Source organism: Theropithecus gelada, chromosome 7b (genome assembly GCF_003255815.1).
Source record: "Theropithecus gelada isolate Dixy chromosome 7b, Tgel_1.0, whole genome shotgun sequence".
Lineage (NCBI taxonomy): Eukaryota > Metazoa > Chordata > Mammalia > Primates > Cercopithecidae > Theropithecus > Theropithecus gelada.
The window spans coordinates 107395732-107422767 of record NC_037675.1 but is presented as its reverse complement, the minus strand read 5'-3'; the positions used below and the strand labels follow the sequence as shown (position 1 = coordinate 107422767).

Here is a 27036-nt window from a genome sequence, read left to right as displayed (position 1 = left end):
CTTTGCTGTTTCCTTTCGTCTCCAGGTGTCCTGTCACAGGTGCAGCTGCAGGAGTCAGGTCCAGGACTGGTGAAGCCCTCACAGACCCTGTCACTCACCTGTGCCATCTCCGGGGACAGTGTCTCTAGCAACAGTGCTACTTGGAACTGGATCAGGCAGTCGCCATCGAGAGGCCTTGAGTGGCTGGGAAGGACATACTACAGGTCCAAGTGGTATAATGATTATGCACAATCTGTGCAAAATCGAATAACCATCAACCCAGACACATCCAAGAACCAGTTCTCCCTGCAGCTGAACTCTGTGACCCCCGAGGACACGGCCGTGTATTACTGTGCAAGAGACACAGTGAGGGGAGGTGAGTGTGAGCCCAGACACAAACCTCCCTGCAGGGAGGCTCAGGACCCCAGAGGGCACCCAGCACTACCAGCCCAGGGCCCAGACCAGGAGCAGGTGTGGAGTTAAGCAAAAATGGAACTTCTTGCCGTGTCTTACATTGTTTTTTCGGCTCAGCAACAGAGATCATAGAAAACCCTTTTTCATATTTTTGAAATCTGTTCTTAGTCTAATGCAGATTCCCTTATATGTGACTTAATGCTTTTCTCTTGCTGTTTTTGGAATTCTTTCTCTTTGACTTTTGACAATTGGACTTTTGACAGTGTGCCTCAAAAAGGTTCTATTTCAGGTTCTTTGAGCCTCCTGGATCTGGATGCCCATATCTCTCCAAAGACAGAAAGTTTTCAGCTATTATTTCATTAAATGTGTTTTCTACACCATTTCCCTTCTCTTTTGGAATACCCATAATGCAAATATTTGTTCACTTAATTGTCCCCGTAAATCCTGGGGATTTTCTTCATTCCTTTTTACTCTTTTTTTCTTTTTATTCATCTGCCTGAATTATTTCATAAGATCTGTCTTCAACTTCAGAAACTCTCTTTTGCTTGGCCTACTCTAACCTTGAGGTTCTCAGTTGTACTTTTAATTTCATTCATTGAATTCTTCAACTCTGGAATTTCTGTTGGTTCTTTTTTATGACACTTATTTCTTGGTTGAATTCCTCATTCAAATCATAAATTGTTTTCCCAATTTCATTGAATTTTCTATCGGTACACTATTGTGTCTCGCCGAGTTTCTTTAAGACTATCATTTTGAATTATTTTTCTGACTTTCTGTATATTTCCTTAGGATTGGGGTCTGCTACTGGAGAATTACTGTTGTCTTTTTCAGGTGTCATGTTTCCTTGCCTTTTCATGTTTTATGTGTTCCTACGTTGATTTCTACACATCTGGTAGACCAGTCATCCCTTCCGATTTAATGGAGTAGGTTTTGTAGGAAAAGACTTGCTAGTACAGATGGGTCTCAGGGTGTCAGTTTGGTGGGGTGCATTGGCTTTAGTTCTAGGTCGATGCAGTAGTGTAGTCTCCATGTAGTTTCTTCAGCTGCAGTCCACATTAGTGACATTTGCAAGTGTCTCAGTGGCCTAAGCTGAGAGGTTTGTGGCAGTGGTAGTGCAACGTTGCTAGAAGTGGACCCACCAGGCTGTTTCTGAGGTCAGGGGCACATGCATGCACATGGTGGATTGACCAACTTGGTGCCAGGCTCACTAGGGTTGGGGACATGGGGCTGTTTCTGATGCCCAGGACCCAAGCACAAGTCTCTTTGGCTGGCCTGGGGCTGTGGCTTCTGAGGGCAATCCACAGGGCTGTTTCTCAGGTTTGGGACACAAGTGCATGGCTGCTCAACTGGCCTGGGCATGTGTCTCCTGGGGCCACCCCATGGGCTCTTTCTCAGACCCAGGACATGGCCACATGGCTTCCTCAGCTGGCCTGGGTGTGTGTCTGCTGGGGGGCTGGGGTGGCACAGGGTTGTTTCTCAGGCCTGAGTCATGGGGGCACAGCTGCTTGCTGGCTTATAGGAGTGTCTGCCAGGGGAGGCCCATGATGCCGTTTCTCAGGCCTAATTGCAGGTGTAGAGCCTTTGGGCAGGTCAGCGGCGTATCTGTGGGAATTTGACTGGATGCCACAAGGCTACTTCTGAGGCCCCAAATGTGGGCACATATCCATTCTGCCAGCCTGGAGCTAGTGTCAGGGGCTCAGTGGTTCAGGGGCCTCTCCTGCTCAGGGGAGGGCACTCAGCAGGTTGACCAAATCAATGGTGGATTCACCCTGGGCAGGACTGGCTGGCTTTTCCTCCAGCTGGATGTGCAGCAGCAGGGGTTGGGATTTTTGCTGTGCAGGGCCAGAGTCACTGCCAATCCTCAGCCTAGGCTCTGCACAGCCAGGGTTGTGGCATTCAACCACCCAGATATGGGCATCATGAAGATGGAGCCCCAGTGCTAGAAAGGGGCAGTGGCTACTGGCCTCAGGGCAGGATGCACTCCAGAGGTGGCTTCGGTCTCAAGACGGCACTGGGCTGCAGCAGCTTGGCTCACAGTGGATGAATGGGGGCGGGGAGTATGCACCTTGTGCTCCTAATCTTGGATCATTCCTGGCAGCTCCCAAACTTGGCTGAGGGCTTGCAAAGACTGTGGAATTCTCCTGTTGTAAGGGCTGTAGATGTTTGCAGTGGCAGTGGTGCTGGTGGGAAATCTGCTTACCTTTTCTCTACATGGGAAGTCCCTCCTGTGTCCAGGGCAATCCCATCAGGGTGGGGAAGACAAGGCTGCAAAGGCCAAGTGCCTCCATGCTGCATTCGGATCACCACAGGTGTGTTTCCACACCTCTGCTGCACTCCGTCAGTCTCCCTTCAACACTCTAGTCGAACCTTAGCTATTTCTTCTTTCCCTTGTTCCTTTCTTGTGGGGAGGGTGGGGGTGAACACCAGGCTTTTCTAAGTTCATCCATCTTGCTGATGTCATTCTCCATCCATGCATGGGTTTTTAAGAAGTAGTGAATACTGAGATTTCAGCAGAGGACACCTCTCTAGAAATTCTGCAACTGGGGCGAGGCATCGCCTCACCTGGGAAGTGCAAGGGGGAAGGGAATCCCTTTTCCTAGCCAGGGGAACTGAGACACACAACACCTGGAAAATCGGGTAACTCCCACCCCAATACTGCGCTCTACCAAGGATCTTAGCAAACGGGCACACCAGGAGATTATATCCCACACCTGGCCGGGAGGGTCCCACGCCCACAGAGACTCCCTCATTGCTAGCACAGCAGTCTGCGATCTAACCACAAGGCAGCAGCGAGGCTGGGGGAGGGGTGCCCGCCATTGCTGAGGCTTAAGTAGATAAACCGAGTGGCTGGGAAGCTTGAATGGGGTGGAGCTCACAGCAGCTCAAGGAGTCCTGCCTGTCTCTGTAGACTCCACCTCTGGGGACAGGGCACAGCTAAACAACAACAACAACAATAAAAAAGCAGCTGAAACCTCTGCAGACGCAAACGACTCTGTCTGACAGCTTTCAAGAGAGCAGTGGATCTCCCAACACGGAGGTTGAAATCTGAGAACAGACAGACTGCCTGCTCAAGTGGGTCCCTGACCCCTGAGTAGCCTAACTGGGAGACATCCCCCACTAGGGGCAGACCAACACTCCACACCTCACGCAGTGGAGTACACCCCTGAGAGGAAGCTTCCAAAGCAAGAATCAGACAGGTACACTCGCTGTTCAGCAATATTCTATCTTCTGCAACCTCTGCTGCTGATACCCAGGCAAACAGGGTCTGGAGTGGACCTCAAGCAATCTCCAACAGACCTACAGCTGAGGGTCCTGACTGTTAGAAGGAAAACTAACAAACAGGAAGGACACCCACACTAAAACCCCATCAGTACGTCACCATCATCAAAGACCAGAGGCAGATAAAACCACAAAGATGGGGAAAAAGCGGGCAGAAAAGCTGGAAATTCAAAAAATAAGAGCACATCGCCCCCTGCAAAAGAACGCAGCTCATCGCCAGCAACGGATCAAAGCTGGACGGAGAATGACTTTGACGAGATGAGAGAAGAAGGCTTCAGTCCATCAAACTTCTCAGAGCTAAAGGAGGAATTATGTACCCAGTGCAAAGAAACTAAAAATCTTGAAAAAAGAGTGGAAGAATTGATAACTAGAATAATTAATGCAGAGAAGGCCATAAACGAATTGACAGAGATGAAAACCATGACACGAGAAATACGTGACAAATGCACAAGCTCCAGTAACCGACTCGATCAACTGGAAGAAAGAGTATCAGCGATTGAGGATCAAATGAATGAAATGAAGCAAGAAGAGAAACCTAAAGAAAAAAGAAGAAAAAGAAATGAACAAAGCCTGCAAGAAGTATGGGATTATGTAAAAAGACCAAATCTACATCTGATTGGGGTGCCTGAAAGTGAGGGGGAAAATGGAACCAAGTTGGAAAACACTCTTCAGGATATTATCCAGGAGAACTTCCCCAACCTAGTAGGGCAGGCCAACATTCAAATTGAGGAAATACAGAGAACACCACAAAGATACTCCTCGAGAAGAGCAACTCCAAGATACATAATTGTCAGATTCACCAAAGTTGAAATGAAGGAAAATATCTTAAGGGCAGACAGAGAGAAAGGTCGGGTTACCCACAAAGGGAAGCCCATCAGACTAACAGCAGATCTCTCAGCAGAAACTCTACAAGTCAGAAGAGAGTGGGGACCAATATTCAACATTCTTAAAGAAAAGAATTTTAAACCCAGAATTTCATATCCAGCCAAACTAAGTTTCATAAGTGAAGGAGAAATAAAATCCTTTACAGATAAGCAAATGCTTAGAGATTTTGTCACCACCAGGCCTGCCTTACAAGAGACCCTGAAGGAAGCACTAAACATGGAAAAGAACAACCAGTACCAGCCATTGCAAAAACATGCCAAAATGTAAAGACCATCGAGGCTAGGAAGAAACTGCATCAACTAATGAGCAAAATAACCAGTTAATATCATAATGGCAGGATCAAGTTCACACATAACAATATTAACCTTAAATATAAATGGACTAAATGCTCCAATTAAAAGACATAGACTGGCAAACTGGATAAAGAGTCAAGACCTATCAGTTTGCTGTATTCAGGAGACCCATCTCACATGCAGGGACATACATAGACTCAAAATAAAGGGATGGAGGAAGATCTACCAAGCAAATGGAGAACAAAAAAAAGCAGGGGTTGCAATACTAGTCTCTGATAAAACAGACTTTAAACCATCAAAGATCAAAAGAGACAAACAAGGCCATTACATAATGGTAAAGGGATCAATTCAACAAGAAGAGCTAACTATCCTAAATATATATGCACCCAATACAGGAGCACCCAGATTCATAAAGCAAGTCCTTAGAGACTTACAAAGAGACTTAGACTCCCATACAATAATAATGGGAGACTTCAACACCCCACTGTCAACATTAGACAGTTCAACGAGGCAGAAAGTTAACAAGGATATCCAGGAATTGAACTCATCTCTGCAGCAAGCAGACCTAATAGACATCTACAGAACTCTCCACCCCAAATCAACATAATATACATTCTACTCAGCACCACATCACACTTATTCCAAAATTGACCACATAATTGGAAGTAAAGCACTCCTCAGCAAATGTACAAGAACAGAAATTATAACAAACTCTCTCTCAGACCACAGTGCAATCAAACTAGAACTCAGGACTAAGAAACTCAATCAAAACCACTCAACTACATGGAAACTGAATAACCTGCTCCTGAATGACTACTGGGTACATAACGAAATGAAGGCAGAAATAAAGATATTATTTGAAACCAATGAGGACAAAGATACAACATACCAGAATTTCTGGGGCACATTTAAAGCAGTGTGTAGAGGGAAATTTATAGCACTAAATGCCCACAGGAGAAAGCTGGAAAGATCTAAAATTGACACTCTAACATCACAATTAAAAGAACTAGAGAAGCAAGAGCAAACACATTCAAAAGCTAGCAGAAGGCAAGAAATAACTAAGATCAGAGCAGAACTGAAGGAGATAGAGACACAAAAAATCCTCCAAAAAATCAATGAATCCAGGAGTTGGTTTTTTGAAAAGATCAACAAAATTGATAGACCACTAGCAAGACTAATAAAGAAGAAAAGAGAGAAGAATCAAATAGACACAATAAAAAATGATAAAGGGGATATCACCACCGATCCCACAGAAATACAAACTACCATCAGAGAATACTATAAACACCTCTACGCAAATAAACTAGAAAATCTAGAAGAAATGGATAATTTCCTGGACACTTATACTCTCCCAAGACTAAACCAGGAAGAAGCGGAATTCCTGAATAGACCAATAGCAGGCTCTGAAATTGAGGCAATAATTAATAGCCTACCAACGAAAAAAAGTCCAGGACCAGAGGGATTCACAGCTGAATTCTACCAGAGGTACAAGGAGGAGTTGGTACCATTCCTTCTGAAACTATTCCAAACAATAGAAAAAGAGGGAATCCTCCCTAACTCATTTTATGAGGCCAACATCATCCTGATACCAAAGCCTGACAGAGATACAACAAAAAAAAAGAGAATTTTAGATCAATATCCCTGATGAACATTGATGCAAAAATCCTCAATAAAATACTGGCAAACCAGATCCAGCAGCACATCAAAAAGCTTATCCACCATGATCAAGTGGGCTTCATCCCTGGGATGCAAGGCTGGTTCAACATACGCAAATCAATAAACGTAATCCAGCATATAAACAGAACCAAAGACAAAAACCACATGATTATCTCAATAGATGCAGAAAAGGCCTTTGACAAAATTCAACAGCCCTTCATGCTAAAAACTCTCAATAAATTTGGTATTGATGGAACGTATCTCAAAATAATAAGAGCTATTTATGACAAACCCACAGCCAATATCATACTGAATGGGCAAAAACTGGAAAAATTCCCTTTGAAAACTGGCACAAGACAGGGATGCCCCCTCTCACCACTCCTATTCAACATAGTGTTGGAAGTTCTGGCTAGGGCAATCAGGCAAGAGAAAGAAATAAAGGGTATTCAGTTAGGAAAAGAAGAAGTCAAATTGTCCATGTTTGCAGATGACATGATTGTATATTTAGAAAACCCCATTGTCTCAGCCCAAAATCTCCTTAGGCTGATAAAAAACTTCAGCAAAGTCTCAGGATACAAAATTAATGTGCAAAAATCACAAGCATTCTTATACACCAATAACAGACAAACACAGAGCCAAATCATGAATGAACTTCCATTCACAATTGCTTCAAAGAGAATAAAATACCTAGGAATCCAATTTACAAGGGATGTAAAGGACCTCTTCAAGGAGAACTACAAACCACTGCTCAGTGAAATAAAAGAGGACACAAACAAATGGAAGAACATACCATGCTCATGAATAGGAAGAAACAATATCGTGAAACTGGCCATACTGCCCAAGGTAATTTATAGATTCAATGCCATCCCCATCAAGCTACCAATGAGTTTCTTCACAGAATTGGAAAAAACGGCTTTAAAGTTCATATGGAACTAAAAAAGAGCCCGCATTGCCAAGACAATCCTAAGTCAAAAGAACAAAGCGGGAGGCATCACGCTACCTGACTTCAAACTATACTACAAGGCTACAGTAACCAAAACAGCATGGTACTGGTACCAAAACAGAGATATAGACCAATGGAACAGAACAGAGTCCTCAGAAATAATACCACACATCTACAGCCATCTGATCTTTGACAAACCTCAGAAAAACAAGAAATGGGGAAAGGATTCCCTATTTAATAAATGGTGCTGGGAAAACTGGCTAGCCATAAGTAGAAAGCTGAAACTGGATCCTTTCCTTACTCCTTATACGAAAATTAATTCAAGATGAATTAGAGACTTAAATGTTAGACCTAATACCATAAAAACCCTAGAAGAAAACCTAGGTAATACCATTCAGGACATAGGCATTGGCAAGGACTTCATGTCTAAAACACCAAAAGCAACGGCAACAAAAGCCAAAATTGACAAATGGAATCTAATTAAACTAAAGAGCTTCTGCACAGCAAAAGAAACTACCATTAGAGTGAACAGGCAACCTACAGAATGGGAGAAAATTTTTGCAATCTACTCATCTGACAAAGGGCTAATATCCAGAACCTACAAAGAACTCAAACAAATTTACAAGAAAAAAACAAACCACCCCATCAAAAAGTGGGCAAAGGATATGAACAGACACTTCTCAAAAGAAGACATTCATACAGCCAACAGACACATGAAAAAATGCTCATCATCACTGGCCATCAGAGAAATGCAAATCAAAACCACAATGAGATACCATCTCACACCAGTTAGAATGGCAATCATTAAAAAGTCAGGAAACGACAGGTGCTGGAGAGGATGTGAAGAAATAGGAACACTTTTACACTGTTGGTGGGACTGTAAACTAGTTCAACCATTATGGAAAACAGAATGGAGATTCCTCAAGGATTTAGAACTAGAAGTACCATATGACCCAGCCATCCCATTACTGGGTATATACCCAAAGGATTATAAATCATGCTGCTATAAAGACACATGCACACGTATGTTTACTGTGGCACTATTCACAATAGCAAAGACTTGGAATCAACCCAAATGTCCATCAGTGACAGAGTGGATTAAGAAAATGTGGCACATATACACCATGGAATACTATGCAGCCATAAAAAAGGATGAGTTTGTGTCCTTTGTAGGGACGTGGATGCAGCTGGAAACCATCATTCTCAGCAAACTATCTCAAGAACAGAAAACCAAACACCACATGTTCTCACTCATAGGTGGGAACTGAACAATGAGATCACTTGGACTCAGGAAGGGGAACATCATACACCGGGGCCTATCATGGGGAGGGGGGAGGGGGGAGGGATTGCATTGGGAGTTATACCTGATGTAAATGACGAGTTGATGGGTGCAGCACACCAACATGGCACAAGTATACATATGTAACAAACCTGCACGTTATGCACATGTACCCTAGAACTTAAAGTATAATAAGAAGAAGAAGAATAAGAAATTCTTCAACTGAAAAACCTCCTTAAATTGGCTGATTATCATTACAATTGGAGGAAAACTGCCAATAATTTCAAATTTAGAAGCCTAAGACTCTATAAACAAAGATTAACAATATGTTTTCTGATCTTTTTCCCCAAAATAATATTTTTCCAAGATGGAAATTTTTCCAGGGTATATAAGTACATGTGCTCCAATGATACAATGAATACTTACTAATCATAAGCAAATACCTTAAATGTTTTGTAACATCTTTCACACAAAAGCTGTTTCATGTCTATTAGCTAATACTTCTTACATCTCGTCCTGACCATGCAGCATGAGCCAAGGAATTTCTGACCTTCAGAAGTCTCAGTACTAACTGATGACTCTACACAAATGGGAAATGGTCACATGGATTTCATAGTGAGGTTGGGGAGCTTTTGCACCAGAAAGTCATTCTGTAGAGAAGATTCCATTATCTTAGTAAAATTACATAGTTTTATTTTGCAGATTGGAATTACCAACTGATAAAGGGTTACTGATGTGGGAAGTTTTCCTACTTTATTCTTCTATTAGGTTCCTATGTGATATGGTTTGGCTCTGTGTCCCCACCCCAATCTCATCTCGAATTGTAATGTTCATGTGTCCAGGGAGGCTCCAGGTGGGAGTGATCAGATCAAGGGGTGCTTTTTCCCAGGCTGTTTTCATGATAGTGAGGGAGTTATCGTGAGATCTGATGGTTTAAAAGTGGCAGGTTCCCCTGCTCTCTCTCTCTCGCCTGCTGCCACGTAAGACATCCCTTGCTTTCCCTTCACCTTCTGCCATGATTGTAAGTTTCCTGAGGCCTCCCCAGCCATGAGGAACTGTGAGTTAATTAAACCTCCTCTCTTTGTAAATTACCCAGTCTCAGGTAGTATCTTTATAGTGGTGTGAAAATGGACTAATACACTAATGTCTTTGAATTAATAATTTAAAATTTGTTGGCTTGGCAATAAAACATCCCTTTGAGATTTAGTTATTTAGGTAATATTTTAAATTGGCAGTTTCATTCGCGTTTTTACAAATTTTAATTTTCAGGGTGTTTAAGGCCTTTGCTTTGAACTTGGTGGTTCCTTACACTCCACGCTGTTAGTAATGAGGGACCATGTTGGGAGGCATTGGTTCGGGTGGCGGTCAGGAAGGGCAGAGTGATTTGAGTAGGGTCTGAGTGGATAATAGCTCATCAGTTTGGAATTTATAAATGACCAGGGCTGATTTAAGGAGATTTCTGCCAAACACCTACGCCATGGCCATGCCCCATCTGGATCCCCAGCCGTGAGATGAGAACCCATGCGGGGGGGCCTGCTCAGTGTTGTAAGTGGCACATGCTATTGGATAATGTAGAGTTGAATGGATATCATTTTATTATTATAATTTACAGACTTCGTACAATAAACTTATCACCTTTATACAAAGAAACAAATATATGTACATTTACCCTCTCCATTGTCATTTTGAGCCCCTCTCTCCAAACCATCCTCCCACTCTGTGACCCCACTGTTCCAGCATTTGGCTATGCCCTGGCAAGTTCCTACTTAGACAAGCACTCACCAGACCACTCTACTCAGCCTCCCCTTCAGCACCCACCTGGCCCACCTGCTAGAATACATGTTGAGTGGTCACACATGTGGACTGAACACCATCTATTCCATGCACTGACCTGGTGACAGCACTGAGCAGCAAGACAGAAAGGAAGCATTAGCTATCAAGGATGCCAATTCAAATGCTGGAGTCTTTCTCAGATATTTTTCAATATTCAAGAAGTGTTGATTGTGAATTCTATACCCAATGAAAGTATCCTTCAGAAATGAGCAGAAAATGAGTATGTTCTTAAATAACCAAAAACTAAAAGAATTTTTGCTACCAGATGTACTCTTAAAGACTGGCTAAAGGAAGTTCTTCAAACAGCAAGGAAATTGAATTGATCTTATATCCTGCACACTTGCTAAATTTCCTCTTAATTTTAGCAGCACTTTTTAGATTCCATAGGATTTTCCATACAAACAGTCATGTTTTCTTCTTTTCCAGTGAGGATAAATTTGTGTCTTTTTCTTTCTCTATCACACTCGGTAGGACCTACAGTACAATGTTAAACAGAAGTGGTGAAAACAGACATTCTTGCCTTTTTCCTGACCTTAGAGTTTGGTCTTTTACTCTGGTGTCAGATGTTAGCTGTAGGGTTTTTATAAATGCCCTTTATCACATTGAGGAAGTTGGCTCCTATGCCTAATTTTCTGATAGTTTTTTAATCAGAAGCTCATGCTAGAATTTATTAAATGCTTCCTGTCTACTAAGATGATTATGCAGTTCTTATATTAACATGAATTGCATTTATTTATTCTTTTTTTTTTTTTTTTTTTTGAGACGGAGTCTCGCTCTGTCGCCCAGGCTGGAGTGCAGTGGCGCGATCTCGGCTCACTGCAAGCTCCGCCTCCCAGGTTCACGCCATTCTCCTGCCTCAGCCTCCGAGTAGCTGGGACTACAGGCGCCTGCCACCACGCCCGGCTAGTTTTTTGTATTTTTAGTAGAGACGGGGTTTCACCATGTTAGCCTGGATGGTCTCGATCTCCTGACCTCGTGATCCACCCGCCTCGGCCTCCCAAAGTGCTGAGATTACAGGCTTGAGCCACCGCGCCCGGCCTTTATTTATTCTTTAATATCAAGCCAATTTTGCATTCCTGAGACAAACCCCATTTGGTCATCATGTGTTGTTATTGTTACATATTGTTGGATTCAATTTTCTCAAAATTTGTTAAGAATTGCTACATCTACATTTACAAGGAAGATCAGTCTGTAGGGTGTTTTGTCTTATAATAACTTTGCCTAGTTTTGGAATCAGGGTAATGCTGGACTCATAGAATGAGTTGGGAAGGTATTTCCTCTTCTTCATTTTTCTGAAATAATTTGTATAAAATTGGCATTGTATCTTCCTTAAAGGTTTGCAAGATTTCATAATGAAGTCATTGGCCTGGAGTTTTCCTTGTGGGGAAGTTTTTCTTTTTTTCATGGTTTGGGTTTTTTTTTGAGACAGAGTCTTGCTGTGTTGCCCAGGCTGGAATGCAATGGTATGATCATAGCTCACAGCAGCCTCAACCTCCTGGGCTCAAGAAATCTCCCTACCTCAGCCTTCTGAGTAGCTGGGACTACCGGCATGCACCACCACACCCAGCTGTTTTGTTGTTGTTGTTATTGTTGTTTTATCGCTTTGACTTGTTTTTGAGGTCTTATTGTGTTGCCCAGTCTGGTCTTGAACTCCTGGACTCAAGTAATCCTCATGCTTCAGCCTCCCACAGTGCTGGAATTACAGGCATGAGTCACTGCACACAGACTACGGGAAAGTTTTTAACTAAAAATTCAATTTTCTGTTCCTTTTCCAGTGAGCTTTCCAGTGTCTTTCAATTGATGTATCTATTTTATCTAAGCTGTTGAATTTATTGTGAAAATTTTTTTTAAACAACATTCCCCTTTTAGAGGTTGAACATCTATAGAATCTGTAGTGATGGCACCTCTTAAATCCTGATCTTGCTCATCTGTGTCTTCTTTTTCTAATCAGTATGCCTAAAGTTTAATTTCACTGATTTTCTCGAAAAACTGGTTTTGGTTTTTATTTTTTTCCTAGTTTTTTTTTTTGTGTGTGTTACATTTCATTGACTTCTGCTCTGGTATTTATTATTTCCTTTCTACTGCCCACAGTAAGTTTAATTTGCTATTTTCTTAGTTTCCTAAGGTGGAAGCTGAGTTTATTGACTTGAGGCCTTTCCTCTGTCTGGATGTGGCTATTTGCTGCTAAACATTTCCCTCTAACACCAAGCTGTGAGTTTTAGTTAAAGCAGTCTTGGAACTGGTCTGAGAAGTTCTACTTAAACAGCTGCACCTATCACATAGTGACAAATGATGTACCTGCCTGGCCCTCACCCCGGATGATGAGTGGGATGTACTAATGAGCAATGTTGCTGCACAGCTGTGGCCCTCACCCCGGACGATGAATGGGATGTACTAATGAGCAATGTTGCTGCACAGCTGTGGCCCTCACCCCGGACGATGAGTGGGATGTACTAATGAGCAATGTTGCTGCACAGCTGTGGCCCTCACCCCGGACGATGAGTGGAATGTACTAACGAGCAATGTTGCTGCATAGCTGTGGATTTCAAGGTCTTTTCTCTGTGGTTTTATCATCAGCATTGGTTGTTGATGACTGTAAGACCGATGATTTGCACCTGGCCTCAGTGAGACCCCCAAAAGACCCTGCAGTTGGGCTGGTTACTTAGAAGAAAATATGTCTACGTGGCCAGCAGGATACAGGAAGGTACGATCGGCTGCAGGTGAGCTGTTGGAAGTAAGTTCCAATTTTCCTATTTTGCGTTTGCATTTTAATAGTGAGACTTCGTGCTTATGTTATTTGTGTGAAACAGTTTTATTCATAGCACTTAAAGAGAAAATCCATTCACGGGAACAACAACCAACCTAGACACCAAGGTAGCTCATGCCGTCCAAGGCTACATTGTGCAGTGAATGGGAAAACGGACACTGGTCCCAAAAGTCTGATCCACACTCGGCCACTGGTAAGTCCCATGCTGGTGGGCGAGGACAGAGACTCTGGAGAACCAGCGTCTCAAATCCTTTATACAGATGACACTCTTACCTCACAGGGTGTTGTGAAGATTTAAATAGAGAACCCACACCATATTCTTTGACTGGTGCTTTACATATACTGAGAGATCGTAAGAGTTCATTATTATTATTTATGAAGTGAATTAGAAAGCACATGTGAAGACAAAACCTGAAAAAACATGGACTACCCCATTTTCCTCAGTAGAAAACTTTCACACTCTGAAGGTACACAAATTAGCCTACGAATTTAATATAAAGCAAATAGACTGTTTTAGGTACCAATTCTCAATGTCACAGTGTTATACGGAAAGTAAAATATACAAGAACAGCCCAAAAGATGGAAACAATGGATGTGGTCAAATTGACATCAGTACAATATCCGTATGGTCCTACGTAGCCATCTTCAAAATGGGTTAGAAATGCCTTCAATCACTCACACACATGCGTTGAACAGATTCTAAGAAACGTTCTTACACGGGAAAAGCAAGTTACAGATACGTGGGCATGATATGGAATGTAGATGTGTGTATGTGCATCCCACTCATACACAAAATGCCCAGCATCACCCACATGCATGCTGTGTGTGTGTGAGCGTGTGCGAGTGCACAGACAACAGCGTGCGGAAATTCAAACCACGCTGTGGGTACTGGTTACCACTGGGAAGGGAGTTGGTCACAGAGGGAAAGAGAAACAGGACATCGGCCTTTGACTTCAGAACTGTTCCTGCCTTTTCACATCCTGAGCTGTTTTCAGCATCATCGGAGCACTTAACACACATCACAGGAGTAAGAGTGTGTTGGAGGGAGCGTTCGGTGGGACAGATATTGTCATGGCTTGTGGATAAAGTTCACAGTCCTTAATAAGCCCCGAGATGGCAGCCAAGAGCTACGTTCTGAATAACGCAGCTTCACCCCAGAAACTTAGAGAAACCCAACAACCAAAAGGTGTCCATTCTGACAGCTGCAGCCTGTGCTGACTCAGACTAGCAAAAAATGTATATAAATTAATAATGATGCTGATTTGAAGAGTACATAAGGGTGTATACGTGATAAGGGTCCAAATTTTTACCTTAAAAAGAATACATTTACTTTTAAATCGCCCACATAACTATCATTTCTTTTAAACTGATCGAATTTGGTGTTACAAGAGCATGTTGCAAATTCTTCTGGCTACGTTTCTCTGACTATTCTAATTACGTTACCGTGGTTTTTCGTGTACATGCCCATTCATGTGAATGTTATCCAGGCAGATTTCCCAAATCTGGCTTCCTGTAACCAAGGGCTTTGAAAGAGGGAATGGTTCCCTGGGAATCATTTTGCAGTTTATTTTACCTGGTAGCAGGAGCCCACGGTTCCATGAAGTGTCTGTTGCTCTCCCCTCTCTCCTTTTTATCTCTATTTTTAATTGACAAAAACCAAATGTGAAAATTCCTGGGGTGCAATGTGAAGTGACGATACCTGTCTATATTGTGGGATGATCCAAACAAGGCAAGTGGCATATCCATCACCTCACACACTAATCATTTTGTGGTGAGAATATTTAAAAGCTCATCGTTTAGCAATCTTGAAATAGACATTATTGTTAACTGTAGTCACCATGTTGTGCAACAGATCGAAAAACCTGACTCCTCCCATCTAGCAGAAACTTCATGCCCTTTGACCAACATCCCTCCTTTCCCTGTCCACCACTAACCCCCAGCCCAAGAGAACAGCCAACACCCACCTCGCTGCTGCCACACGAAGTGTCGGGCTTTGATGGGATGGGGGTGAGGGTGGGGAAGACAATTTCAAAGCTGGAGCACTGGCCTCACAGCTCAGACACTCTTGTACTTATCCAGAATGATGTGCTGAGACCAACTAAACCTCCCCTGCTCTTCTCACATGGCAGAAAAGAGGCAAGACAGGGAAGCCACTGCCAGGACATCATGGTCACCCAACCTTGTGCAGAAAGGAAGCACCTGCCCAGGATGCCATGGCACCCAACCCTCATCCCTAAGGAAACACAGCCCAGGGCACCATGGACACCCAACCCTCATTCCCAGGGGAGGACACAGCCCAGGGCACCATGGACACCCAACCCTCATTCCCAGGGAAAGACACAGCCCAGGTCACAATGGACACCCAACCCTCATCCCCAGGGGAGAACACAGCCCAGTGCATCATGGACACCCAACCCTCATCCCCAGGGGAGGACACAGCCCAGGCCACCATGAACATCCCAACCCTCATCCCCAGGGGAGGACACAGCCCAGGCCACCATGGACATCCCAACCCTCATCCCCAGGGGAGGACACAGCCCAGGGCACCATGGACACCCAATCATGTGCAGGGAGGGTGTCCTTGGAGCCTTGGACTCTCGCTAGTGAACAGGTGGACAAGAAACTGAGGATGCGATCAGCGCACAGAAATCTCAGGCAGCTTAGGACACACGGGGCCTCTCACGCCTGGGAACGTTGAGCAGCCACCAGGAGCCCACACCTTGAGGTAGCAGGAGCCATGTGCTCTCGCTCTTGCACACTCATACTCCTGCAACAGCCCCTGGCACACTCCCTCGTGCAGGTTGCAGATTATCTCCACTGGCCTTGCACTTGCAACGCTGGAGGCTGAGAGGGATCAGCAGGTTCTTTTCTCATGAGAGGGGCGGGCTGAGAAGACTCCGTGTGCTAGAGGCAGCTTCATGAACAATGAACACTGGCTGCCCTGAGTGGATGCACCTGGCTCTGGAATTCCTGTCATTTGCTTTGGATCCAGAAGCCCCTGCCTCATGTAGCTACTTAACAGAAAGGTGGAATCCACCCAGGACATGCCCAGACGGGAGCCTCCCAGGATGGACAGTGGTGTCTGGGGTCACGGGCAGCCCTGACCCTGCAGCGCCAGCACCGGCACACCCAGTGGGGAAGGCGGGGAGGCCCAAACGCCACCCACAGTTACTTCACTGGGTGGGACCCGGCACACCTGACTTCCTGACACCCTGGAATCCCTGCCTCCTCCTAGAGCCCCCAAGCGCATCTCCCTCAGAGCCTCCAGAGACAGACCCGGGGAGGCAGTTCCTCAGGCCCTGGACGAGGAAACAGGGAGATCCAGGTCATGGGTGCCTGGGGCGGGTCTCAGGCAGGTGCTGGGAACCAGAGAGGGGTCACCGCGAGGCACCAGCACTCTGAGCCTCAGTTGACCAGCCCACGAGGTGCTGAGTCGAGACCTGATGACCCTTCCCACCCCAGTGACCTCTGCCCTTTCCCGAGCATGTCAGCTCTGCTCCAGCTTCCTGGTGTGAGCACAATGCCACTTTTTTTCTCAACAAATAAGAGGAAGGTGCCCCCAGGGCCCTGGGCCCTGAGGATGCCTGCGTGGAGGAGTCCGCTTCGTCACTGGTGTCACTCACAGGAAGGGACGATGGAGTAAGCTGCCTTGACAGAGCTTACTCCACCTCCGCAGAAGGCCAGGGAGGTCCCTCACAGCGAACCTGAGGCCCCGCAGGCTGCAGAGGTGCTGGCAGAGAACGACCGCTCAGACACCCAGGGCCGGCAGAGGATGGATGTGGGGGAGGGGCACACTGAGCTGCCCCAGCTCTGAGGGAGGAGGGCATCCACCAGGGCTTCCATCTCCTGGGGGCACCAGCCCAGCCCAGCGGCTCTGCACACTCTGCACCCCTACTTCACAGCCAGGACTTTCTGGGTGTATCTTGAGAACTCCACATCAGGGACCACACAAGACCAGGGTCCCGGATATGGGGGTTGAGAGTGAGCATGTCACCGAGATGGGCTGTGGCATCACTCTGCTGCTTCATCTGGACAGCCAGGGACCGAGGTGGGGGCGTGCCTGGGCCCGCACACCAGACATCCAGGCCTCTGTGCAGCTGGGAGGCCACGGCCACTGCCCCTGGGCAGCCTGTGTTCTGGGGGCCACAGGGCATCAGGGGTGAGGGGGCCAGAGCAAGGCCAGGGCCCTCGACACACAAGCTGATCCCTTGGCCCCGTGGTCCAGCAGATCCCACGGAACCAGCAAAGTCTGGAACATAGGCGGCACTGCAGGGCCTCTACCACTGAAGACCTCAGTGATGACTGCAAGGAGTGCTGTGCGTCTGCCAGCCACAGTCACCATGTGAGAGCAGAGGGGGCCTGCCAGAGTCCCGCACCCAGTCAGGGGCCCAGAGGAATCCCAGATGGGAAGGGATTATGTGCCTCTCACCATCCCGTCCCTGGGCTCCAGGGACTGGGGGGCAGAAAACAGCATCTGAGTGGGTGGGCAGGGCAGCAGCCAACTGTAGGCATCTGGACTCACGTGGCTTCAGCTCCCTCTGCCTTCCCAGTCCCGCCCCGAGCCCTGCCCCCGTCCTGCCCCACTCAACCCTCAGCCAAGCCCCACCCCTATCACTGATCCCCACAGCCACACCCCAGCCATGCCCTCAGCCACACCACCCCACAACCACACGCCAGCCACACCCTCTCCACACCCCATACACGCCCTCAGCCACACCCCCCTCAGCCACACCCCCCTCAGCCACACCCCCCTCAGCCACACCCCATCCACGCCTTCAGCCATACCACCCCTCACAGCCACATACCCCTCAGCCACACCCTCAGCTACGCCACCCCAGCCACACCCTTGGGCACACACCCCTCAGCCAGGCCACATCCATGCCCTGAGCTCCGCCTCACCTCAGCCCTGCCCCACCCCTTCCTCACGTGGCAACCCAGGGGCTCCAGATGTGCCCGGAGAGCTGGGGCTGGGCCCCTCCCTGTCTACCCAGGGCATTGCCTGTGAGGCTGCAGGTGACTTGGTGTGTGCTGCAGGCTCAAGGTCCTGCCCCAGGGAGCATGACATTCAGGCCCAGAAATCGCATCGTGCTGCACACAGCCCGAGGGGATAACCCTGTGATGTCCAGGTCACCAGCAGGTTTGGTGTCAAGACCGAGCTGCCAAGGACAGGTTTCTGGAAGGCACAGCATCATAGGTGGAGAGACTTGGAGCAAGGTCCTTAGCCCTGGAATGTGTGCCCTTATTGGGAAAGGGGGCCTTTGCAGAAGCAAGTTAGCTGAAAATAATGAAGTGGAGAGGGGCTCCTGGGTTAAAGGGGTGAGCCCTAATGTAATCACAAGTGTCCTAGGAGGATGGCAGAGGGAGACTGACACAGACAGAGGCCAGGTGAGGTTGGAAGCAGAGGCAGAGGCCGAGCAAGCAGACGCTACTCCCTGGCCCTGAAGATGGCGGAGGAGCCGAGAGCTCAGGGATGCAGAGACTGGAGGAGGCAGGGAAGGTTCTCCCCACATGCCTCGAGGCCTCCCCACGTGCACGGCCTCCAGCACACCTAGACCTTGGCCCTGTAGGATTCATCCGAACCTGTGGTGTAAATGTGTGGTGTTTAAGCCACTGGGCTGTGCAAATTGTCAGAGCAGCCACGGCGCGTTCCTAGAAGGAGCCATTGGGGGGACTCAACAGGCAGTGACGGGGTCCTCACAAGCCTGTGAGCCACACAGAGCCATGAGAGTGGCTAGGCTTGGTGAGGTGCAGGCCATGCCCACCTCCTCTAAGGCAGCCTTACAGCCGATACCTTCTCTTTCTTTCTCTCTCTCTCTCCTCTCCTTTCTCTCTCTCTCTCTCTTCCCCCCTCCCCCTCCCTCTTGGTTGGACTGCTCTCCATCGTCCCCCCAGGGCATGACTGCCTCCCAAGGCTGTGCTGGGGTGCTTTGCTTGAGGTGAGCACTGACATCCCGGGGGTGTGAGGGGCACCTGCCCAGCGGCCTCGTGTGCAGGATGGGCAGTGGGCCCTGGCTGGCGCTGAGCATGTGGCCTGGCTGGTGCCCGCAGGCTGCAGCCTTCCTGGGGTAACCGGGATCAGTGAAGGCCCACAGAGTCTGGGCCTGGGATCCCTGCAGCGCTGGCTGAGGACCGGCGGGGATGGGCAGTGAGGGCACCGGGTCACTGTCACCACCCGCGGTTTATTACTTCACTGGGTGGGACCCGGCACACCTGCCTTCCCGACACTCTGGAATCCCTGCCTCCTCCCAGAGCCCCCAAGCCCATCTCCCTCAGAGCCTCCAGAGACAGACCTGGGGAGGCAGTTCTTCTGCCCCCAGCACAAGCCCGGGAGGCCAGGAAGGCACTGTGGGTCTAAAGGAGAGGATCCCGGGACTGCCTGAGAGATGACTCTGACGAGGCAAGCACGGAGCCCACTGAGAAGGGGGATGGGAGCCCCTCCAGGGATGGGCTAGCTCCTCATGAAGGACAAGGGCCCAGGAAGGACAAGGGGGCCTGCTGGGGCAGGATCTGCTATGCTGCAGTTCCTGTGAACCTGGCCCAGAGCTGCCTCTCCTTTTCCTCATCGGTCCTCACAGGTCCACAGTGGTTGCCGTATCGGGAGGTCCCGTGGTGGCAGGGATGGGACACCTGGTATACGCCTGCCAGGTGTATCTGATAGGTTTATGCTCACACCTTCGCCTGGCACCTAGGCACAGCCTGAGCACCTGGGCACTGAAGTGAGGGCAAGGCCTAGGGACCCCACAGGATGGCCGAGGAGGCAACTGCAGGGCGCCTGGGACCCCTGTGCTCAGGAGGTAGAAGGATGCAGCCTGAAGACCCACACCGCAGGCTCCCTAGCCAGTGCAGTCCCACAGAGCTCGAGGAGGCAGCCCTGAGCCTCCCGGGGAGAGACGCTCTGTGCACGCCGGCACGGGCCCAGAGTTACAAGCCCTAGGACAGCCCGGGAGAGGCCCAGGCCCCAGGCCGGCAAAGGGGTGCAGGAAGCAAGAGGCCCCGGCCACAGCATGAGGTGAGCCCATCAAGCCGGGGCCGGGTGGGCAATGGGAGGCAGGCAGGGCTTGGGGTGGGACCCTGCTGCAGCGCCATCCACTGTCAACCAGAGGAGTTTCTTCCCTGTGCAGAGTCCACGGGCCTCCTGTGAGTGTGTGCATGGGCACACGTGTGTGTGTGCCTCTGCTGTGTGTCTGTACACACGTATGTTTTGGGTTCTTTTGTGTCTCAGACCATAGAGTCTGCCCCTCCCACCAAAGTCCAGGCAGAAGGATGAACTCACGCCCCTGGCGCCCAGGTGTCAGCAGCCTCTGCCGGATCATCGTTCCCGGTTGTCACTTGCCTTTGCCCACAACCCTATTTCTCCACCATTCCTTAAAGGCCTCAACATGCATTTAAGGCATAAAGGTGAAAGTGCCCAGAGACATCTGACTCCACCGTGGAACCTAGGAGCAAGCTGGGGTAGCTGAGGAGCGGGGCCGTTGGCAGAGGCTGGGGTCCAGGCGGAACTTTGGCGGAGGCACGTCCCGGTACGGGCTCCTGACTTCGTCCTCCTGGGACAAGCCCAAACCCGCTCTTTAAATATGGGAGGGACTTTGCTGACCCTGGCCCTGATCCCAGCACTTGGAAACTAAGGAGTGGTCGCCTCCCTCGTGTCACAGCCGCCCCGTTCATCATCACAGAAGCGACTCTGTCGCCCCTATGGGCCCCTCTGTGACTGCTGCCTGGGTCCAAGCTGAGCCCAGCTGCCCAGGCCCAGAAGGAAAGCCCAGGCCAGGCACCCAGCACTGGGGCAGTCACATACCCTGGGGAGAGCCACAGCAAGCAGCCAACGTTGCCCAGGAGAAGAGTAGCCGGCAAGGCAGAACGTGAGCTGCCACTGGCTCAAGAGGCTTTGCTGGTCGTCCTGGGGCTCTGGACATGACCTGGAGGAGTGAGGGGAGAAGTCACATGGTGGTCCCATCCCAGAGAAGTTGCATGGTGGTCCCATCCCAGAGAAGTCGCATGGTGGTTCCATCCCAGAGAAGTCGCATGGTGGTCCCATCCCGGGGCCTGATGGCAGGTGGCCACCCGTCCCAGAGTGGTAGCCAGACGCCAGCGCCATTCCCACAGTCACATCGTTGGTCACAGACTGCAGGACAGAGTGTCTTCTCTCCATCGCAGTGCTGTCCAAACCCATAGCCTAGGATAGACCTGGAAGATTCATTGTCCACACCCGGGTCTGGAGCACAGCCATGAGCCTCGCCAGCTGCCTGTGCATGGAAAGCCAGCCCAAGCCCTGCTCCATCCCTAGCCAATGTCAGTGTCCTTTCCCCTTTTCCCAAGTGAGCTCTAGCCACCTGCCTACCCTGCCATCTGAGGATGACAACCTTCATTCCATTGGAACCCAGCTGTGCCACCAGCTGGCCTGCAGTCCTGGGCAGACTCCGTCACCTCGCTATGCCTTAGCCTCTCCATCTGCACAGGAGGAGGATGATGATGGTGGCGATGGTGGTGATGGCTTCCTTTTGCATCTGAGGCAAGGACTCAATGAGATGATACACATCAGGCACTGGGTATGGTGCCGGTCCTTCCTGAACACTCATCTATGTGAGCTGTCCTTGTGAAACGGGTTCACCACATTTCCCCATGCAGAACATCCTTCGTCTGCCATACTTGAAACGTCTGCCCCAATACTGACAGCTCCTCATGGAAGATGTGCACACACCCACCTGCCCTCATACTCCCAAAGGTGCTCACGCCTTATCAAGCCAAAGTCCAGCCAGGATCTTTATAGCAGCGTCCCTTTCCCTCTCCATGCACCAAGGAGCAGGCAAAGCACTACATCTTCCATCTGGGGGCAATGCCGCCCTCTTGTCCCATTTTCACTGCCATGCCTAAGAGGCAGTGCTTCCCCCACAAGGTTCCATGGCGGCCTACCTACAGCAACTCTGTTCACATGAGTTTCAGCATCCTTGCAGTGGCTCCCCTGCCATGCTGTGGCTCTTCAATCACACTCGCCTCCTGCTCCCTGTGGCAGGCATAGATTCTGAATGATCTGGATACACTGCTTTGTTAATGACAGTACACCTCCTGTGCTGGGGAAGACACAGCAGATACAGAAGGCAATTGTTGGGCACAAAATAATGACAGCAGAGATGATGGCAAGTTGGCATTTTTCTAGCAATAAAACTTAAAACTGACTCAAGAAGAAAAGGAAATCATAATTGGAACAATAATCCTCAAGGAAGCATTAAGATTATTAAATAATTGTCCTCACGGATGACTTCAGGCCAAGATGGCTTTATGGGTGAAGTTTAGACTTTCAGAAAACTAATCAGCTCCCATAAGAATTGCTCCAGGATTTGGAGGAACATGGAAAAGTCCATTAAAGGAATCACACTCCACAGTTCCCAGAGTAAAACATGGGCTAACTTGCGTTTCGGTAAAGAGCCAAATGTTATAAACGACACCCTAGAAAGCCAAATTCTGTCCATCTCATTGAAGAACAACTTACACCGGGAATTAAGAACTATTTCTAGCTCATCCCACCACTTAGGCCAATGGTAACATCCTTCTCCATCCCTTCCCAATGTCTGTGCATTTCCTGTGACACAGGAGGTCTGGGGTAGGGAGGGCTCCTGCCTTAGGTCCGAGGCCCTGTCTGATGAGGGGTAGGTGAGGAGGCCACTTGATGGTCTGGGCCAAGACAGCCATAGGATGCATCATTCATTATCAAGGAGGCTGAGGGCTGGGTCTCCAGGTCCAGGGAACTCCCCACAAGGTGGGAACCCTGCCCAGCCCCACACAGCCTCTGATGGGGGACCCTGCTCTGGCGCAGAGCCTGGGGACAGGTCCTGAGCTCAGCCAGAGTCTGCCTCCCTGTCATTTAGGAACTAAACCTAGTGGCAGGATGCTAGAGCCCAGCCCCCATCTGACCTGACAGGGCCAAGGCTGGGGCCCTGGGTTCCCCTCAAGGCGCAGCATTACTAGAGGCCCAGGCAGTGCAGGAGTGGCCAAGTCCGGGGCTTCCTCCAGAGCCCTCAAGCATCACGGCATCAGGAAGGGTAGGACCCTGGCCGCAGGAATTGGCACCAAAGCTCCAGAAGCTACCCTGGACACCATGGAGAGAGGCCTGGAGGGAAAGCGCCAGGCACTGCCTCCCCTTCTGATCCCATCTGAGGTGGCTGCCAAGCCCAGAGAACGGCTCTGATGTCCCCCAGCCCTGCAGCCCACTGACACCTGTACTGTGCCCCTGTGAGACCCCTGTGCAAAGAAGTCACCACCCTACACTCAAAGACAGTGGGGGGCCTCGCCCCACATCCTCAGAGCATGGCCCGTTTGCTGCAGGGATGGTCTCCTCGAGGCCCCCCAGAGCTCTATCATAAGGGCTCCCTCCACCCCCTGCACCAAGAGACAGCCAGACCCCAGCAGGGCTTCCAGTGGCTTCAGGGCACACCCCTAGGCTGACCCCAGCCCCATCAACACCTGTCTGAGAAAGCTCCACGCACCAGAACTGACCGTTTGCTCCAACTCCCGACCTCCGGTTCTCAGGGTGTCTGCTGAAAAGGCTGCAACTGCACGTCCTTCCTCTGTCCGTTCCCGATGTCCATGCATCTCCTGTGGCCAGGAGGGTCTTTCTCGGGACTTGAGAGCTGCTCCCTGAAGTGTCGCCATTGGGAAGATGGGCCGGTGTCTCCAGGCTCTGGGAGGACAGAATCCTGACCTCAACAGTGGCCAGCGCGGACACAGCGGGCCCCATCCCAGGGACGCTGACCAGCGCCGGGCAACTTTTCCCTTCGCTGATGACTGGGCCCCGAGCACCCTCCCTGCTCCCTGTACCACCTCCCTTTACAAGGCTGTCGCTTCTGCACAGATGATAATGGAGCTTGGCTCATTCCCCTAGAGTCAGTAGGGAGTGAATGACAAAATTCAGTTTCCTTCGCCTGAACTCGTCTGCCTGCGTTTACCTGACCACACCTGGTGGACAGTTTGGACAAATTTGCACACCCAGAGACACAGACCCTTCTAGAAATCATTATCTCCGCATCCCTGGGACCCCTCTCCTGGGGAAGTCGGCTAGGCACTGGCCTGGGCCCTCCTGCTGTCCTAGGAGGCTGCTGACCTCCTGCCTGGCGCCTGTCCCCAGCTCCAGAGCCAGAGCAGACGACAGGGACGCTGCAGGCTAGGAAGCCGCCCCCTCCAGGCCGGGGTCTAGTGCAGGTGCCCAGGTCAAGAAAGATTGTGAATGCAGGAATGACTGGGCCACACCCCTCCCGTGCCCGCCCCCTCCTGCCCTGCACCCTACAGCCCAGGCCCACATGCTGGATGCCCCCCCACAGCAGAGGTGCTGTTCTGTGACCCCCTGGGAAAGACGCCCTCAGCCTCCGCCCTGTCCCACGACCCAAGGAAGACAAGACACAGGCCCTCTCCCCACAGTCTCCCACCCGGCTCCTGCTGGGACCCTCAAGGTGTCCCGCCCGCCTCTGCGGGAAATCCGGGACTCACCAGCAACCCTCAGGAAGCAGGGTGTGGCCCCATTTCATAGGAGGCTTTGTCACAATGAAATTCTTAGAAAGCCTTGACTACGATGATGACCGTGGCGTGGCCATGAATACTGTCAGCTCCCACAGTTGCTGCAGCAAAAATGTCCTCAGACAGGGTGGGGGCCCTGGGTCGTCTGCCGTCCTGCTCAACCCAGAGCACGCAGGAGGATCTGAAGTCACACCCGACACCCAGGCCAGAACATGTCTCCCTCCAGGGTGACCTGCCATGTCTTGCATTGCTGGAGGGACAGGGGCAGCCTAAGGGGGTCTGCGGCCAGGAGATGAATCCCATTAACCCAAAGGAAAACGAGCAGGACCCAACCACCCTCCCCGCTGAGGCCGACCTGCCCAGAGGGGCCTGGTCCACCCCACACACCGGGCGGAATGTCTGCAGGCCCCAGTCTCTGAGGGTGTTCAGCATCCTCCCCGTTGAGGCCGACCTGCCCAGAGGGGCCTGGCCCACCCACACACCAGGTGGAATGTGTGCAGGCCCCGGTCTCTGCGGGTGCCCCACTAGCTGGGCTCCCACTCCTCGCCCCACACCTAAAACGAGCCACAGCCTCAGAGCCCCTGAAGGAGACCCCGCCCAGCAGCCCAGGCCCACCCCGGAGGCCCCAGAGCTCAGGGAGCCTGGGCGGATTCTGAACAGCCCTGAGTCACGGTGGGTATAGCTGGAACTATCACTGTGAGAAAAGCTATGTCCAAAACTGTCTCCTGGCCACTGCCGGAGGCCCAGCCAGAGAGGGGAGCAGCCGCCCCAAACCTGGGTCCTACCCAGCTCGCATGATCCCCAGCACCCGGAGCACAACGCAGTCCCCACTGAATGGTGAGCACGGGGACCGGGGCTCTGGGGGGTCAGGGAAGGGGCTGGACCCCATCCTACTGCCCTGGCCCCAGTGCCCCTGGCCAGAACTGAGTCTACCACCACCAACAGTCCCTCAGGGAAACAGGGGTCACCGGCACCTCCCAACATCAACCCCAGGCAGCCCAGGCACAAACCCCACATCCAGAGCCGACTCCAGGAGCTCATTCACCCCAGTACCCTGGGGGAACCCCAACCCCGATGACTCCCCACTGGAATCTGCCCCAGAGGCCACCAGGACCAAAGACCCCGCCCCTGTCTCTGTCCCTCACTCAGGGCCTGCTGCGGGGCGAGCACGTGAAGCAGACTTGGGCTTAGGGGACACCACTGTGGCCCCAACCTCGACCAGGCCACAGGCCCTTCCTTCCTGCCCTGGTGCAACACGGACTCTGGGGTCTGGGCCGGGAGGAACTTCTGGCAGGTCGCCAAGCACAGAGCCCCCCGGCTGAGGTGACCCCAGGAGGATCCCCAGGAGGAGGCCCCCTCCCCTTCCTCCCAGCTGGACCCCATGTCCTCCCCAAGATAGGGGTGTCATCCGAGGCAGTTTCTCCATGGGGCCCCATTCAGGCTCCTCCCCAGACCCCACTGGGCCTCAGTCCCGGCTCTGGGAATGCAGCCACCTCAGGCACCCCAGGCAGCCCAGACCCAGCCACCCTGCAGTGCCCAAGCACAAACCGTGGAGCAGAGCACGGTGCATCTCGGAGGGGCGGGGCTCCCCACCCCACCCCCACCTGCACACCCCACCCACCCCTGTCCAGCGGCTCTACAGGAAGGTCAGAGCCCCCATGGGGTATGGACTTAGGGTCTCACTCACGCGCTTTCCCTCCTGGGAGAAGGGGCCTCATGCCCAGATCCCCACAGCAATGCTGGTCACAAGTGNTGGCAGGGAAAGGCAGCTTCCAGCCCTGAGAGGTGCAGGCAGCACCACGGAGTCACAGAGCCACGGAGCCCCCAGTGTGGGCATGTGAGGGTGCTGTGCCCCTGGCAGGCCCAGCCCTGATGGGGAAACCCGCCCGTCCCACAGCCCAAGTCCGCAGGGATAGCAGGCACAGAAGCTGCCAGGCTGTGCTCTATGATCCTCATCCCTCCAGCAGCATCCCCTCCACAGTGGGGAAACTGAGGCTTGGAGCACCACCCAACCCCCTGGAAACAAGGCGGGGAGCCCAGGCAGTGGGCCCAGAGCACTGTGTGTATCCTGGCACCAGCTGCAGGACCACCCAGAGACGTCCATCACTGAGTGGCCAGCCTGCAGGAGGACCCAACCCCACCCAGGCTGCTCGATTAAGCCCTATCCCCCTGCCCTGGGGACCTCTCCCAGCACCACCAACAG

At 50.5% G+C, this 27036-nt stretch overlaps 2 gene segments (V, D, J or C); both read left to right on the top strand.

Moving 5' to 3' along the window:
• The window catches only part of LOC112628818, a 1133279-nt gene that overhangs the window by 978147 nt on the left and 128096 nt on the right, over window positions 1-27036 (top strand).
• LOC112628814 overlaps window positions 1-27036 on the top strand; it is a 69465-nt gene that overhangs the window by 155 nt on the left and 42274 nt on the right. Inside the window, 2 exon segments of the C gene segment in view lie at window positions 26-345; window positions 18320-18341. Coding sequence covers window positions 26-345; window positions 18320-18341 — 342 coding nt within the window.